The sequence below is a fragment of the Oryx dammah genome, unplaced genomic scaffold (genome assembly GCF_014754425.2).
Source record: "Oryx dammah isolate SB20612 unplaced genomic scaffold, SCBI_Odam_1.1 HiC_scaffold_29, whole genome shotgun sequence".
Taxonomy (NCBI): domain Eukaryota; kingdom Metazoa; phylum Chordata; class Mammalia; order Artiodactyla; family Bovidae; genus Oryx; species Oryx dammah.
The window spans coordinates 3,397,533-3,410,471 of record NW_024070213.1 but is presented as its reverse complement, the minus strand read 5'-3'; the positions used below and the strand labels follow the sequence as shown (position 1 = coordinate 3,410,471).

At 56.9% G+C, this 12,939-nt stretch overlaps 1 protein-coding gene across 1 annotated transcript in view; it reads left to right on the top strand.

Moving 5' to 3' along the window:
* Positions 1-11,373, top strand: part of GTSE1 (G2 and S-phase expressed 1) — a 19,583-nt gene extending 8,210 nt beyond the window's left edge. The window contains exons 4-11 of the mRNA XM_040234535.1: positions 793-963; positions 1,629-1,752; positions 3,527-3,901; positions 7,659-7,731; positions 9,132-9,362; positions 9,540-9,744; positions 10,163-10,375; positions 10,812-11,373. Coding sequence (XP_040090469.1) covers positions 793-963; positions 1,629-1,752; positions 3,527-3,901; positions 7,659-7,731; positions 9,132-9,362; positions 9,540-9,744; positions 10,163-10,375; positions 10,812-10,895 — 1,476 coding nt within the window. The 3' untranslated portion in view covers positions 10,896-11,373. The remainder of the gene's footprint in view (positions 1-792; positions 964-1,628; positions 1,753-3,526; positions 3,902-7,658; positions 7,732-9,131; positions 9,363-9,539; positions 9,745-10,162; positions 10,376-10,811) is intronic.
* The last annotated feature ends 1,566 nt before the right edge of the window (positions 11,374-12,939 follow it).

The following is a 12,939-nucleotide window of genomic DNA, read 5'->3' as shown; positions in this document are numbered from 1 at the left end:
GTGGGCCCTCACTTAGGTGAGGCATGCCTCAGTGTAAAAGGTGATGCAAACGGTGGGCTTTAACTTTCGAGAAGCATGTCCCAGTGGAAAAGGTGATGCAAACGGTGGGCCCTCACTTAGGTGAGGCATGCCTCAGTGTAAAAGGTGATGTGAACGGTGGGCTTTAACTTGCGAGAAGCATGTCCCAGTGGAAAAGGTGATGTAAAGGAGAAACAAGGTTACTGCTTTATGAGCTTCTTTTGCTTCTTATGAACTCTTTTAGTATGAGGGATTATTTATGGAAGCATGAATCACTTCCACGAATGCCCTTGTACCTAAAAGTGAGGAATTTATTCTTTGTTGGGCTCTGCTCGCTGAAGAAAAATGGCTTTCAGTACTAGGTGAAGATTTATTGGAGCTGAGCAGCTCCTCTGGTACAGGGCATGGCCATTTAATGAATGATTCCTTTCCGTGCGGCATTTTAAAATTTGTGTAACTAGACCCAGTTTCCTCATTATCACCCTTAAATAAGAATCCTGACTGAGGATGAGCCCTGGAGGAGTTCTCTCCTATCAATGGTCTGTCTCGGTATTATTTTACCCTGTTTCTAATGAGGAAGCAGGCTCCATCGTCATTCTTTTCTGTGGTAATTTGGCGGAGGAAGTGAACCACTATACTCTTTTCTCTCCGGTTGATGGATTGAGGACTGCATGTTGGGAAGATGGATGGTGCCTGCTCTCTAATTGAAGCCTTCGTGTGTCTCTACGTTGTGGAAGACCAGACAGTCCTCACATTTTGATTTACAATTTTCAGCCCGGGAGACAGAAACCAGCTAGTCCTCCCAGGATGAAAGTCCAAAACGAAAAGGATGCCCACAGCAGCATGCCCCCGGACAAGCTCAGCACCACTCGGGATGCCGCCGCCGTGTCAGCTGCTGGAAGCCACTTGGTCCCAGGCAAGCGGTCGCTCCCTGTTCCAAACAAGGTGGGTTGGCCGGGGCTGGGGCAGGGGTGGAGATTGGCCTGTGAGCGCAGGGAGTAAGGGGCAGCTTTGAGGATGTGGGATGTGGGATGTGTCTGGACCAAAATCAAGGTTTAGGAGGTTGAAGGCAGGACCCAGGAGGGGCGGTGTGCTGAAATGCAGGGCACAGAGGCCTGGCACACGGGAGGGCCTGGCCACTGCCCCCGGGGAGCTGTGGGCACCGTGGAATGTCGGCCCCCCTGAGCTGACATCGGGGTGTCTGATGGCAGAGATGCCCCTGCTTCCCTCACGGGGTTGGTGCACCGAGGAGATGGGCTGTCGGTGCTTTGAAAACCACAGTTCCTCCTGGGCGCGGAGGCGACCATCCTCATGTTTGCCGTTTGTTTTCCAGCACTGAGCTCCGTGTGCTTGTGAAAGTGCCACGTCCCTGGTGGTACTTGCTAAGCTTGCCCACACTGGGCCCTGCAGCTCTCGATTGCACAGGCTGGGGTCCAGGTCCCACGCCCGCAGTCAGCCGGCCCCAGTGCTCCTCAGGCAGGGGACCTGGCGGCCACACCGGGGAGCATTGCTCGGCCTTTCTCTGATTTGAGATGATAACTTGTAGACTGTTGAAAACCCCGACTTTTGCAGAAATAAGTCTTGGGTAGGTAACAAAGTCTCTGTTTTAGTCCGGGCCGAAGAAAACCTTGCTAAAACCTCCTGGGGGTGCTGGCGGCCTGGCAGGAAGGTCCTCGTTGGGGTCCGTCTCAGGCCTGAGCTCCGCTGCGTGTGCTTCTCCCGCGACCGGCAGAGGTAAGGCCAGCCCTGAGTGCCGTGCTCCTGCCAGACTTCCAGAACCACTCACTCAGCCGCAGGTTCTGTCAGGCTTGCTCTGGTCTGGGGTGGGGACACTGTTGAGGCCTCCGTCCTCAAGGTGCCTCCCCTCCTCCGAGGAGCGGCACGGTCACGCGGGCGCGCTCAGTCTCAGCTGAGTTCAGCCGTCACAGGTGGCTCTATAAGTAAAGAACCCGCCTGCCAACGCAGGAGATGCAAGAGACCTGGGTTTGATCCCTGGGTTGGGAAGGTCCCCTGGAGGAAGAAATGGCCACCCACTCCAGCATTCTGGCCTGGGAAGTCCCAGGGACAGAGGAGCCTTGCGGGCTGTGTCCATGAGGTCGCTGGGTCAGACACGACTGAACACAAGCTGTCACAAGGTGGGCACGCCCTGCTGGTGCCACGGGCCCGGCGTGATGCCGAGGCCTCAGCCACGTGACCAAATGGAGGATCTTAAAGTAGGGCTGTTCCAAATAGTGTAGGCGTAGGAGCCGTAACGCCTGGGTGTTGGTTTAAATCTGCTCAAACTTGTTTCAACTCAGGTGACTTTGCTGTCTTTCCAAGCCGAGGGTGCCATCTGCTGGTAAAGGGGAGAAACCGTAGGAGGCTGTGGGAAGGCACGCGGCCTCCTGCCCTCAAGGACTAAAACCTTGTTCGAAGCAGATTTGCTGGGTAGGTTCTAAGCCGGGCAGCATGGCCTGCGTTTTGTACACAAACATGAGAAGTCTCTCCTCTGGAGCGAGGCCGGTCCGATCTAGGGCCCTGACCGCCTGGGTGGTCAGGAGAGCTGAAGTTGCATCTGTACATTTACAAACCAGGGGGCGGCCCCGCCCTCGCAGTGTCTCTGCCGGCCTGAGGACCACAGGGCCCCGTGTCTGGCGCGCGGTGCGTGTTTAGGGAAACGAAGTTTTGTTACACTAGGCACCGTGAGTCTGGCTGTGTTGGTTCAGGCATCAGCACCAGTTCTATGATTTCTGAGCCTACCTCTGGGAAAAATCGAGACAGGCTGGGGGCGGCCTTCTGGTGAGTGTGTGTTCCTCTGTTTTCCATGGCAAAATCCCCAGGGTCAGATCTGACGGGGATCTGACCGTCAGTGTGGCGGGGAGAGCACTGTGAGCCTCACACACTGTTTGGCATGGGCTGCAGTTTAGTCCTTCTCCTGACTTTCTCTTTAAGAACCTTTCACCAGGTTGGCCTCTGTGTCCGCTAGTTTGGCAGCTGCGTATTTTCACCCAGCTCATTTACGTAGTCCTGGTAACTGACAGGACCCAGCCTCCCTGTGGCTGAAAGGAACTGAGCAGTAAGAAGCATCTCCTCTCCATGTCTCCCTGCCCGCACCCCTGATTGGCCAGGTGGGGCATCTCACCAGACTGTCCGTCTTTACCTGCTCTGCTGGGATAGGGTTCTGCTGTCGACATAGTCAGTGAGGACAAGAGAGCTTGAGTTTGTGCATCCTTGTACGTCTTGGCGATCGTGTCTAGAATCAGCACCTTGGATCACACTTGGCTAAGCCACGAGCGACCTGGGTTGCCTTGTGTTTGAGGATGTTGGCTGGTGGACATGCAGAATATTGTTCCTATGTCGTATTTTTTAATATGGAAATCACTATGATAGAAATAAGTTGCTTTCTTTTCCACATTCTGAGGTAGATACGCTAAAGATAGCATATCTTGTGTGTGTATGTTAAATAACTTCATCATTTAAACACAGCATCAGGTTGAGTGACAACCAGATTTCCTGTCTCTTCTTCCAGCTAAACTAGGTGAACGTCCAGCCATCTCTGCGGACAGTGCCTCGTCAAGCTCCAGCCAGACGGGCAGAACAGGGCTCGCCCTGCCACGGCCGTCCCTGAAGGCGGGCCCCGGGGGCGTGGCCTGCAGGCAAAGCCAGAGGCCAGGGGCTGCGGAGTGGACAGCAGAGCAGCGCAGGGGGCCCCCCAGAGCATCTCTCCCCCAGCCCCAGACCCCGGAACAGGGAGGCCCTGGGCCGAGCTCTCACTGTGGTTTGTCACAGTCTTCTCAAAGGGATAAGACCGGGAGTACAAGAAGGCGCGATTCCTGCCTAAACTCCAAGACAAAGGCTGTGCCTACCCCTACGAATCAATTTAAAATTCCCAGGCTTTCTACTGGTAAGTCATAGATAAACTTTAACATGTTTTTAAAATAGTGAACAAATTATATTTAAAGTTCAGGTAATTATCAGTTTTGGTGATGGTGTTTGCTTTCATTTCTTATAAAGCATTTTATATGTCTTTTAATTTTTGTAGGTTTGGATTAGTTGGTGAATTTCTTAAATTAATCCCCTCTGTGTAAACATATCGTTGTTCCATGGCTACTCTTAAGACTTTCTGTTGTTACTTTCAGGGTTTTGGTTACTAGCGTATTTTTGTGTGGCTTTCTTTGTGTTTACCCTGCTTGGGCGTTCTTGAGCTCCTTTGTTCTGTGGGTTGATATTTTAAACTGGGTCTGGGAAACTGTAGCCACTGTTTCTTCACCATGCTTCCTTGCCTGCCCGGCCCTGGGACTCCAGTCGCTGTGTCAGAGGCCTTGTGCTCTCCCCCGGTCACTCGAGCTCCGTCCCCCGTCACTCGAGCTCTGTCCCCCACCGTCCTCTGTGCTTCTGTTTGGCTCGTTTCTGCTGGCCTGTCTCCACGCACACGTGTCTGTTTTTTTCACAGTATGTCTAATCTGCTCTTAGTCCATCCAGCTAAATTTTCATTTCTGACCTTAACAGTTTCCCTTTTTATTGTCCTCATGGTGTTTATGTTTTCCTGTGAATTCTTGAACATATCTACAATGGTTGGTCTAAAGTCTCTTTGTTCTAATTCCATCCTCTGTATCATTTTGGGCCTGTTTCTATTGATTAATTTTTTTCCTGGTGATGGTCACATGTTCCTGCTTCTTCACATGTCTAATGATTTTTTATTGTCTGTTAGACATCATAAGTTTTCTGCATGTCTGGACTTGAAGGAGTTGAACCTTGCTTTGACAGGCAGTTAGGTTTCAGGAGAACTTGATTCATTCAAGGCTTCCTTTAGAGCTTTGATGGTGGGGTCTCGGCCTTTCCAACGTGCGGCCCTTCCGAGCCCCTCCTGCCTGTGCCGTGTGTCCCCTCTGGCCAGTTGCTGGGTGTGCTTCCCAGTCCTGTGATGAGGCAGCGTTCCCGGCGCTCGTTCTTGACCCACGTGGTGCTGCTGCTCACTGCACAGCTAGGCCTTGGGGTCCGTCTCGGGCTCCCGGAGCTCCTTCTCTCTCTAGTCCTCTCTTCTCTAACTCCCTCCTGTCTAGTCCTCTGCCGCTCCCAATTCCAGCCTCCTCGGGCTCTCCCCACCTGCCGCAGCGTCCTGCCGGGGCCGCCGGGCAAAAAGCCCCGTGTGGTGTCTGGCAGGTGCGGCGTCTGGCCAAGGTGAGTTCATCTGAGGAACGTGTGTCATGCAGGAGGCTGCGCGACGCTGACGAAAGGCCGGGGTGGTTCTGGCCTCCTCTCTCAAGCATGTGCTGTCTAGCAGCTTCAGGATGTTGAAGTCAGCTTTGCTGACCAATTCACGTGGCTGTTAGCACCAGAAAATCTCACTGGAGCTCCTGCTCTTGTAAGAAGGAGCCACTCTGGGGCTTCCCTGGTCCAGTGGTTGAGTCTCTGCGCTTCCACGGCACGTGGTGCAGGCTTAATCCCTGCTCAGGGAGCTGTCACATGCCATGCGCCGCCCTCCTGCTTCCCGAAAAGGAGTGAGCCATCTGTTGAGTGTTGTCCATTGCTCGGCAGTCTTGGGTACAAGGGACATCATGGTAAGATGGCTCCTATTGATGGAACTTACATTTTTCTAGTAAAAGATAAGAAATGCAGTCAGATAAGTACACTGTCAGATCATAAGTATCAGTTCAGTTCAGTCACTCAGTCGTGTCCGACTCTTTGCAACCCCATGGACTGCAGCACTCCAGGCCTCCCTGTCCATCACCAACTCCCTAAGTCTACTCAAACTCATGTCCACTGAGTCAGTGATGCCGTTCAACCATCCCATCCTCTGTTGTCCCCTTCTCCTCCTGCCCTCAATCTTTCCCAGCATCAGGGTCTTTTCCAATGAGTCAGCTCTTCGCATCAGGTGGCCCAAGTATTGGAGTTTCAGCTTCAACATCAGTCCTCCCAGTGAACTCATCTCCTTTAGGATGGACTGGTTGGATCTCCTTGCAGTCCAAGGGACTCTCAAGAGTCCGCCCCAACACCACAGTTCAAAAGCATCAATTCTTCGGTGCTCAGCTTTCTTTACAGTCCAACTTTCATGTCCATACATGACTACTAGAAAAACCATAGCCTTGACTAGACAGACCTTTGTTGGCAAAGTAATGTCTCTGCTTTTTAATATGCTGTCTAGGTTGGTCATAACTTTCCTTCCAAGGGGCAAGCGTCTTAATTTCATGGCTGTAGTCACCATCTGCAGTGATTTTGGAGCCCCCCAAAATAAAGTCAGCCACTGTTTCCCCATCTGTTTGCCATGAAGTGATGGGACCGGATGCCATGATCTTTGTTTTCTGAATGTTGAGCTTTAAGCCAACCTTTTCACTCTCCTCTTTCACTTTCATCAAGAGGCTTTTGAGTTCCTCTTCACTTTCTGCCATAAGGGTGGTGTCATCTGCATATCTGAGGTTATTGACATTTCTCCTGGCAATCTTGATTCCAGCTTGTGCTTAATGGCATGAATAAAGGAAGCTGGAGAACAGTTTAGACAGACAGGTTCTCTCAGCTTGCTGGTCAGCGCAGCTCCCTCAGGAGGTGGCCTGAACCGTGGCAGGGACGTTTCATCACAGGACGCCCAATAAGAAAGCGGCGGAAGCAGCTCTCAGCCCTGGAGGTGGGGTGGGTGGGGGCTGCGGGGCAGTGGGCTGTGTGCTGTTCTTAGATGCTGGCTTCCAAAACAGAAACCCTGGGGGCCGGGCGGCCTCGTGGGCTGGGGTGGGGACCCCGCGGGAGCCGGGCTCCGGTTGAGATGTCTGAAGAAGCCGCAGGGTGTGTACCATAGAGGTAGAAGGTGAGCGCCTCAGGAAACAGGTTGGAGGTGGGGTGGCTTTTACAGTGTGTTGATAAGATCAGCTTCTACAGGGGACAGGAGGTGGGGGGTGGGTATGAGCGCGTCCAGGAGGCGCTCTGAGATCCTGCTGTGAAGAGGCGCAGGAACATGGACCGCAGCAGGGTCCCATTGCATGGGGGCTGCTGCAGGCTGCTCTGAGATGGGGGGGCCTGGCCTGGGCCTCTCCCGGTTCCTCAGGGACCTGGGCCGCCTTACCCTCTGGGGCTGTCATGGCCTCTGCCTGTGGTCTCCAAGACAGCGGGCTGCTACCCGGGGCTTGGCACCTGAGCCTTGGCCCCTGGTGAATCTGGGACTCGGTCCTGTGAACGGTGGCCCTGGGCTTGGTCCTCTGAGCCCACTTGTTGTCGCCCTGTGACCAGGTGAGATCACGTGAAACTCTTGTCAGCCGCCAGATGGCACTTAAATACCGCTGTGTCTTGTGATGACCCTGGGCCATCCCAGTTCCCAAGAGCAGAGGTGGTGGCAGGCTCTGTGGGGCCCGCCTGGAACCTTCCTCCAACTCCCCTTGTTAGCTCTGCTGCAGGGGGGCTCGTGGGAGTTCTGAGAGGGTCATCTGCCAAGTGCTCCATCCCCATCTGGGGGTCAGCCAGGCTGCGGGCAGTGGTGGGAGCAGGGCTCTTCCTCTTCTGCACCTGCTGGTCCCTGGGTGGGTCCCCGGGAAGGGGGGACGTGTCCCCCTGCACTCGGGGGCCGCAGGTTTTCCTTGCAACTTGGGAGGACAGAGACGCTTAGAGGAGGCTGTCTGTGCAGTGAAGGTGGTGTTTCCCGGCTGCCTGACCACTCACTTCCTCTCTCATCTCAGGTGAGCCCCCGGCCGTTGTGACGCCGAAGTCCTGTCGGGCACAGCGGCTGCAGTCCTGCACATCGGTGGGGAGGTACGAGTCTGTCTACTTCCTCTCTTCTTACGAGAACAAGCCATGTCCCCGGTGACCTCTGAGAGCGTGTCCTCCCGACGTGTGGGCCCCCCCAGCCTGGCCCCCTGAGCCACTGTGGTGTCCCTTGAGGTTGGCAGCAGCACAGACTGGCCCCTGGGGCAGGGCTGCTGGTCCTCAGCCCTGACGTGCGGGTCTCTGGCTAGACCAGACTGCCCAGCCTCCTCGGAGGTTCCACTCAGTCGGTCTGGGTGGAGCCGAGGGCCTGCAGGTCTCAGGTGACCCCCATGTGCCGCGGCTGAAGACCGCCGGCCTGGCTCAGGCTCGGGTTTCAGTCCCGGGGCTGCTGCTGCCTAACATCTCATGCGGCCTATGGAAGGTTGCTGGCCTCATTTCCTTATCTGCCTAGTGGGAATGGAACCAGGCAAACAGAGAATGCACAGGCACGCGCGCACACACACCACACGCCCCATGCATGTGTGCACTCCTGGGGGTCCTTCACACGGAGGGCATTCCCCCCGAGGGGCGGGCAGCTCCGTCCACACACCTGGTCCTCCCCAGCTCCAAGGGCTGTCACAGAGGAGGGACCCAGCCCCTCAGTCCTGTGCCCGTCAGCTGGGGATGGGGTGCAGTGAGGTCACCCGACCCTCGGGCATGCCGCACCCAGGGCAGGTTCCTGGTGCCAGTGCCTGTGAGCAGAGTGGGAGTGCGGCCTCGGACCCCTCAGGGTGATTTGGGCAGGACGAGCCCCGGGCCTGGGGCCCTCCTCCCGGCTCTGCCCCGGGCCAGCCTGGCCTCCTCCCGGCTCTCCAGGGCTCTGGGCCTGCCTTTGCTTGTACGTGAACTTGGCAGGTACTTCCTGGGGTTGGGCCAGGCCTCCCCACCCAGCACCAGCCATGCTGGGCCACCTCCCCGCCACGCACACGGGGTCAGAGCAAGTCCAGAGTGGACGGTCAGGGTGGGAAGGAGAGATGGGTGGGGAACCTGGCGCCCGGCCCACTCGCCTGTGCTTACTCGGCTCAGGGGCCTTGAACTCGGAGCGGGAGCACACAGGGAGACTGCATGACCCCGGTGGGCCGCCCTGGGCCTGGACTCCCTCGTGGAAACAGGAGTGCCAGCAAGAGGGGACTCGGAGCCCCATGAACTCCCATGCAGTGCCTCCTGGTTCCGCCCCTAATGTGCAGCCAAACCAGAGCGGAACCTCACATGGGCCCACTGAGGAACCGAAGCCCACCCCAGGGCTCCCGGGGGGTGGTGCCGTGCCCCCCGCCACCCAGGGCTCTAACGGGCCTCACTGGCCTGAGCCTTCCATGTTAAAGCCACAGGCTTCTGCTGTTGGTGTGCGGCTGAGCCGCTGGGTGTTTGTTTGGGATCATCTCTGCTGAAGGCTTTCCTCTTTCCAGGGTGGCCCACAGCACTCCCGTGAGGTGGTCCTCAGCCACACAGAGCCTGGTCAGCAGCGTGAGGACGCCTGTGAGCACGAGGCGCCTGTCGGTCCTGCCCACGCCTGCCGGCCGCCGGCTCTCCAGCCTCCCTCTGGCAACCCCCATGACTGAGCCCAGGCTTCTGGCTTCTCCCCTGCCTGCATCTGCTTGGCGACTGTCTTCTGAGCCCCAGAAAAAACCCACAGTGAGGTGAGAGATAAAGGCTGCAGTCCATTCCTCTCCAGTTCGTAAAACCTCAGGTGGCCATGTGCTGGGGGGTCTGCTCTGCACCGGGTGCCGCTTCCACTCCCACCACGGTCTGCCCAGGTCACACCAGACGAGAGCGCCCTGTGGGGCGTCCTGACGGATGCTCTCTTCTCTCTGCAGAACTGCACCCGCCAGGGAGGGCGACGGCCAGCCTGCATCCAGGCGCCCTGACTTGTCCCCCGACGGCAGCTGCTCACCTCCGTCTGCTGTGCCACAGGCACTGGACTTTTCTCCAGAAAAGAGTGACTTGACTTTTTCACAAAGTATTGCCGCAGAAGTCACCTTGGACGGAGAGCAGCCCCCTGAAGCCGTAGCCCCCAGTGAGGTAGGGGCGCAGGCAGGGCCGATACGTGTGGTCCTGGGCCCTGCGGGTGACCGAGGACATCGCCTGTGGCCTCGGGCCCCGGCTGGGAGGCGGGAGGCCATGGGACCTCCTCCACTGGAGCAGACAGAAGCTGCATCTCCCTGTGTCTGACATCGGGGCAGGACATCTCCCGGGGTTCATGGGAGGGGTGGGAAGCCGGGACGGGGTTTCACAGGGGAGGGGCTTCCCATGTTGCCCACTGGCAGAAGGGGAGTCCTCGGTGCTCACACACCACAGCCCGGCCCACCAGGGCCATCCCAGCCTCCTTCCTTAGGCCTCCAGACCAGCAGCCCCCAGGGCCTAGGCAGAACCCACCTGCTTTCCCCAGATGACTGACAGAAGATGCTGGGATGGCCCTTCATTATAGTTTGTTGTCCAGGCTCTCCTCGTGGATCTCAAACTGGATCAACTCAGCCTCACCGGGGAGGCTCTCCCCACAGCCCTGGACGACCGCCCGCTCATTGACTTCTGCAGGAGTCCCGAGGCCGTCGTGGCCCTGCGGTCTGGAAGTGGGCCCCTAGTCGACCTCCTGGCAAACACCCCAGAGGCAAACAGGAAGGCCATGGCCAAGCCCCCCGACGAGGTGGGACAGGTGAGCTGTGCAGGGCCTGCTGGCTCTGGCCTCGGGTGCTCTCTGCTGGGCTTGATGCTCAGGCACGTCACAGTGACCCTGGAGAGTGGCCGCTGGGGCTTCCGAGGGCCACCTGGCTTGGCTCGCCTCACCCTCAGCAGCGTGAGTGCCAAGGAGGCATCTTGACGGAGCCCTTCTGGGGCCTTGGCCCCCAGCGCTTAACAGGGAGCAGAAATGCCAGAGGAACTCAGAGCTCTTTGCCTCCCTCCAGCTGCTTCAGCGTGGCGGTCAAGGTGCTTTTCCTCTGGGCCCAAGCCAAGTTCACCCAGTACTTTGGCCAAACTGTGGGGAACTAGCCGCAGGCAGCCCCGGCTTCAGAGAGCCAGTCCTTCGGGGTCTGTGGGCCGGGAAGAGGGTCGCGGACGCTCCATTCACCTGTGTGGCTTTTCTCCTGCAGCTCATAGACTTGGCTTCCCCTCTGATCCTGCTGAGCCCGGAGGCTGACAAGGAAAACATGGAGTCTCCACTCCTCAAGTTCTGAGTGGAGTGAAACAGTTCTTTGGACTTCACCCAGTTACGAGAACAGTCCTAAAGTGGTATTCAACTGTCAGAGATAAATTTTAGAAGAATGTGTGTTGGAAAAGTAAAACAAAACAAAAAGCTAAGTAAAGTTACCGTGCCTGGAGCAGGCTGTGGGGTTGGGGGGCGGTGTTTGGCCACCTGAGGTCACTGCAGGCCACTGGCCTCCGTCCTCCTGGCCCAGCTTGCGTGCTGGGTGCAGAGTGAAGAATGGGTATGCTCCAGATGAGTTTGGATTTTTTGCATGTAAAATAGCAAGTGACCATCTTTAAAGTTAAGATTGTATGAAAAGTTAAATATTCTAGTTTAAGTTAAATGGTAAAGTAAATGGAAATGGATTAAACCACCTCTTGATGTTTAAGATTATCCTAATTTTCAAAGATAGATGGCTGTATTTATTAGTGATCAGTATGCACAATGTATATTATTCGAAACGTTAATTCTTTCTACCAAAGTGATTTTCAAAATTTAGCATGAAGAAAAATTGGTGAAGTGCGGACCCCAGGCCCCAGCCCCCAGGTCCGGGGCAGCCTAGTCATCTGCACTTTCAGTGAGCAGCCAGGGGGGTCCCGATGTGATGGTCCACAGACCATACCTGAGGGGAGGGGAGCACGGGGGAGGAGGGGCTCATGTGAATGCTGGGGTGACGGGTGGTGTGTGGGGGACAGACCCCTGGGGTGCTGGAGCAGGAGCGCTCCTTGTGAGGTGCACTCCCGGCCTGCAGCTGTTCTGACTTGATCTTGGTTGAAAATGAGCGTGCCTGAAAGCCACTAGTGTGTAAGGGTAATTTCTCAGTCTCTGCGGTGGCCGCACAGCAAACAGGAACGCTGCTAAGTGGACCTGCTCTGGGGCTCCCGTCCAAGGCTCCCCGCACGGAGCCAGGCGGCCTCTGACCCCAGAGGGGTGTCCCGCACTTCCGGGTCATCGTTTGGAAGGGCGACCCCAGTGGATCAAGAGTGAAAAGTTCGTCCTGGGCGGCGCTGCCGCACCTGCAGGTCAAGCGCCGCAGGTAAAGGAGGGGCTGCTTAGAAGGCGGGGTTCCTGCCTGGGGCGGCCGTTCCGGTGACCAGCGGCTAGCTCCCCACGCTCTGACCTAAAACAGCCCTCACCCCCGGAGCTCCCCTGGGCCGGTGGAGCCAAGCCCGTGGGAGTCTTGGCGGTCGGCTCCTCTGCCCTCGTCCCCATCCCGGTGGCCAGTGCGGCGTTAATCCACCACTAGGGTCCTCGGATGTCTGGTCTGGCACCTCATTTCACAGGGGAAAGCCAAAATCTTGGGTTGAATCCATTCAGTGAATATTTATGGAGACTCTCCTGTGGGCAGCGGTCATGGGGGTGCAAAGCTCGCACGTGGCTGTCTTCTGGGGGCGTGGTGGTGAGAGGGAGAGAGGGGCTCTGGCCGTCCCGCCTACAGCGCAGGGGTGAGCTGGGCCTTGGCCCCTGCCTGCTCCCCCAGGCTCCTTGGAGCAGCCACACTCTGGTTTCCATCCAGCTGGTCCCACAAAGCACTTTTCCTCTCTGGCTCCCAGGCCCTCAGCCCACCACTGGGAGGGAGACCAAGGGGAGGGGAGGGGCTGCCCTTTCCTCGGTACCTGGGGGTGAACAACCTCGGGTGCCGCCAGAGGGCCACCCTCTCAGCTTGAGAGGCCCAACGTCACGTGATCGCCACATTCCGATAATTCTCAGGTGCAAACGCTTTCACGGTTCACAGCTGACATCCACACGGCTCTCTGCGGTTGTCGGGGCATTTGGGATGTCGTCGTCGTTTACACGGCGGGTCCGTCGGGCATCTGTGTTAGGCAGTGATTAGAGATTTGGAGCCTCTAAGTAGCAAATGGTTGTCGTTCAGTTGCACAGTCCTGTCTGACTCTTTGCGACCCCGAATAGCTAATGACCGCCCATCAACCGGGAAGGAGCAGAAAAGACAGTTGCCAAGGTGTCATGTTTCAGCCACTGTGGGGGTGGGTGGCAGCTCTCCTAACCCCAAGGCCATGTGCTGGGCATGATAC